This window comes from Myotis davidii, unplaced genomic scaffold (assembly GCF_000327345.1).
Source record: "Myotis davidii unplaced genomic scaffold, ASM32734v1 scaffold500, whole genome shotgun sequence".
Taxonomy (NCBI): domain Eukaryota; kingdom Metazoa; phylum Chordata; class Mammalia; order Chiroptera; family Vespertilionidae; genus Myotis; species Myotis davidii.
The window spans coordinates 349,272-349,551 of NW_006293949.1; the positions used below are offsets into that span (position 1 = coordinate 349,272).

The 280-nt window shown below is 63.2% G+C and overlaps 1 protein-coding gene across 3 annotated transcripts in view; it reads left to right on the forward strand.

Annotated features, from left to right (window-relative positions):
- The first annotated feature begins 37 nt into the window (after window positions 1-37).
- The window catches only part of TMEM255A (transmembrane protein 255A), a 63,694-nt gene continuing 63,451 nt past the window's right edge, over window positions 38-280 (forward strand). For all 3 annotated transcript variants that reach the window (XM_006767816.2, XM_006767817.2, XM_006767818.2), the window contains exon 1: window positions 38-274. In XM_006767816.2, the coding sequence (XP_006767879.1) occupies window positions 217-274 (58 nt within the window). In that variant the 5' untranslated portion in view covers window positions 38-216. The remainder of the gene's footprint in view (window positions 275-280) is intronic.

Below are 280 nucleotides of genomic sequence, written 5' to 3' on the forward strand. Positions count from 1 at the left end.
GCTGCCTCGCGTGCCAGAGGGAGGCAGAAGAGGAGGGAGGGAGAAGAGGAGAGGGGAGGAGGAGGCGGCACTTGAGCTGCAGCTCGAAAACCCAGGCAGTCTCTCTCTGAGAGAGACGGGGAGCGGCTGCCACTGAGTAGGATGCTCTTCGGGGCGCCCTGACCCAGGGACGCCTGAAGCAGCGTCGTTGGCTAGGGCAGCAGGGCAGCTTTCACCATGCATCAGTCCCTGACTCAGCAGCGGGCCAGCGATATGTCCCTGCCCGATTCTATGGGTAAGT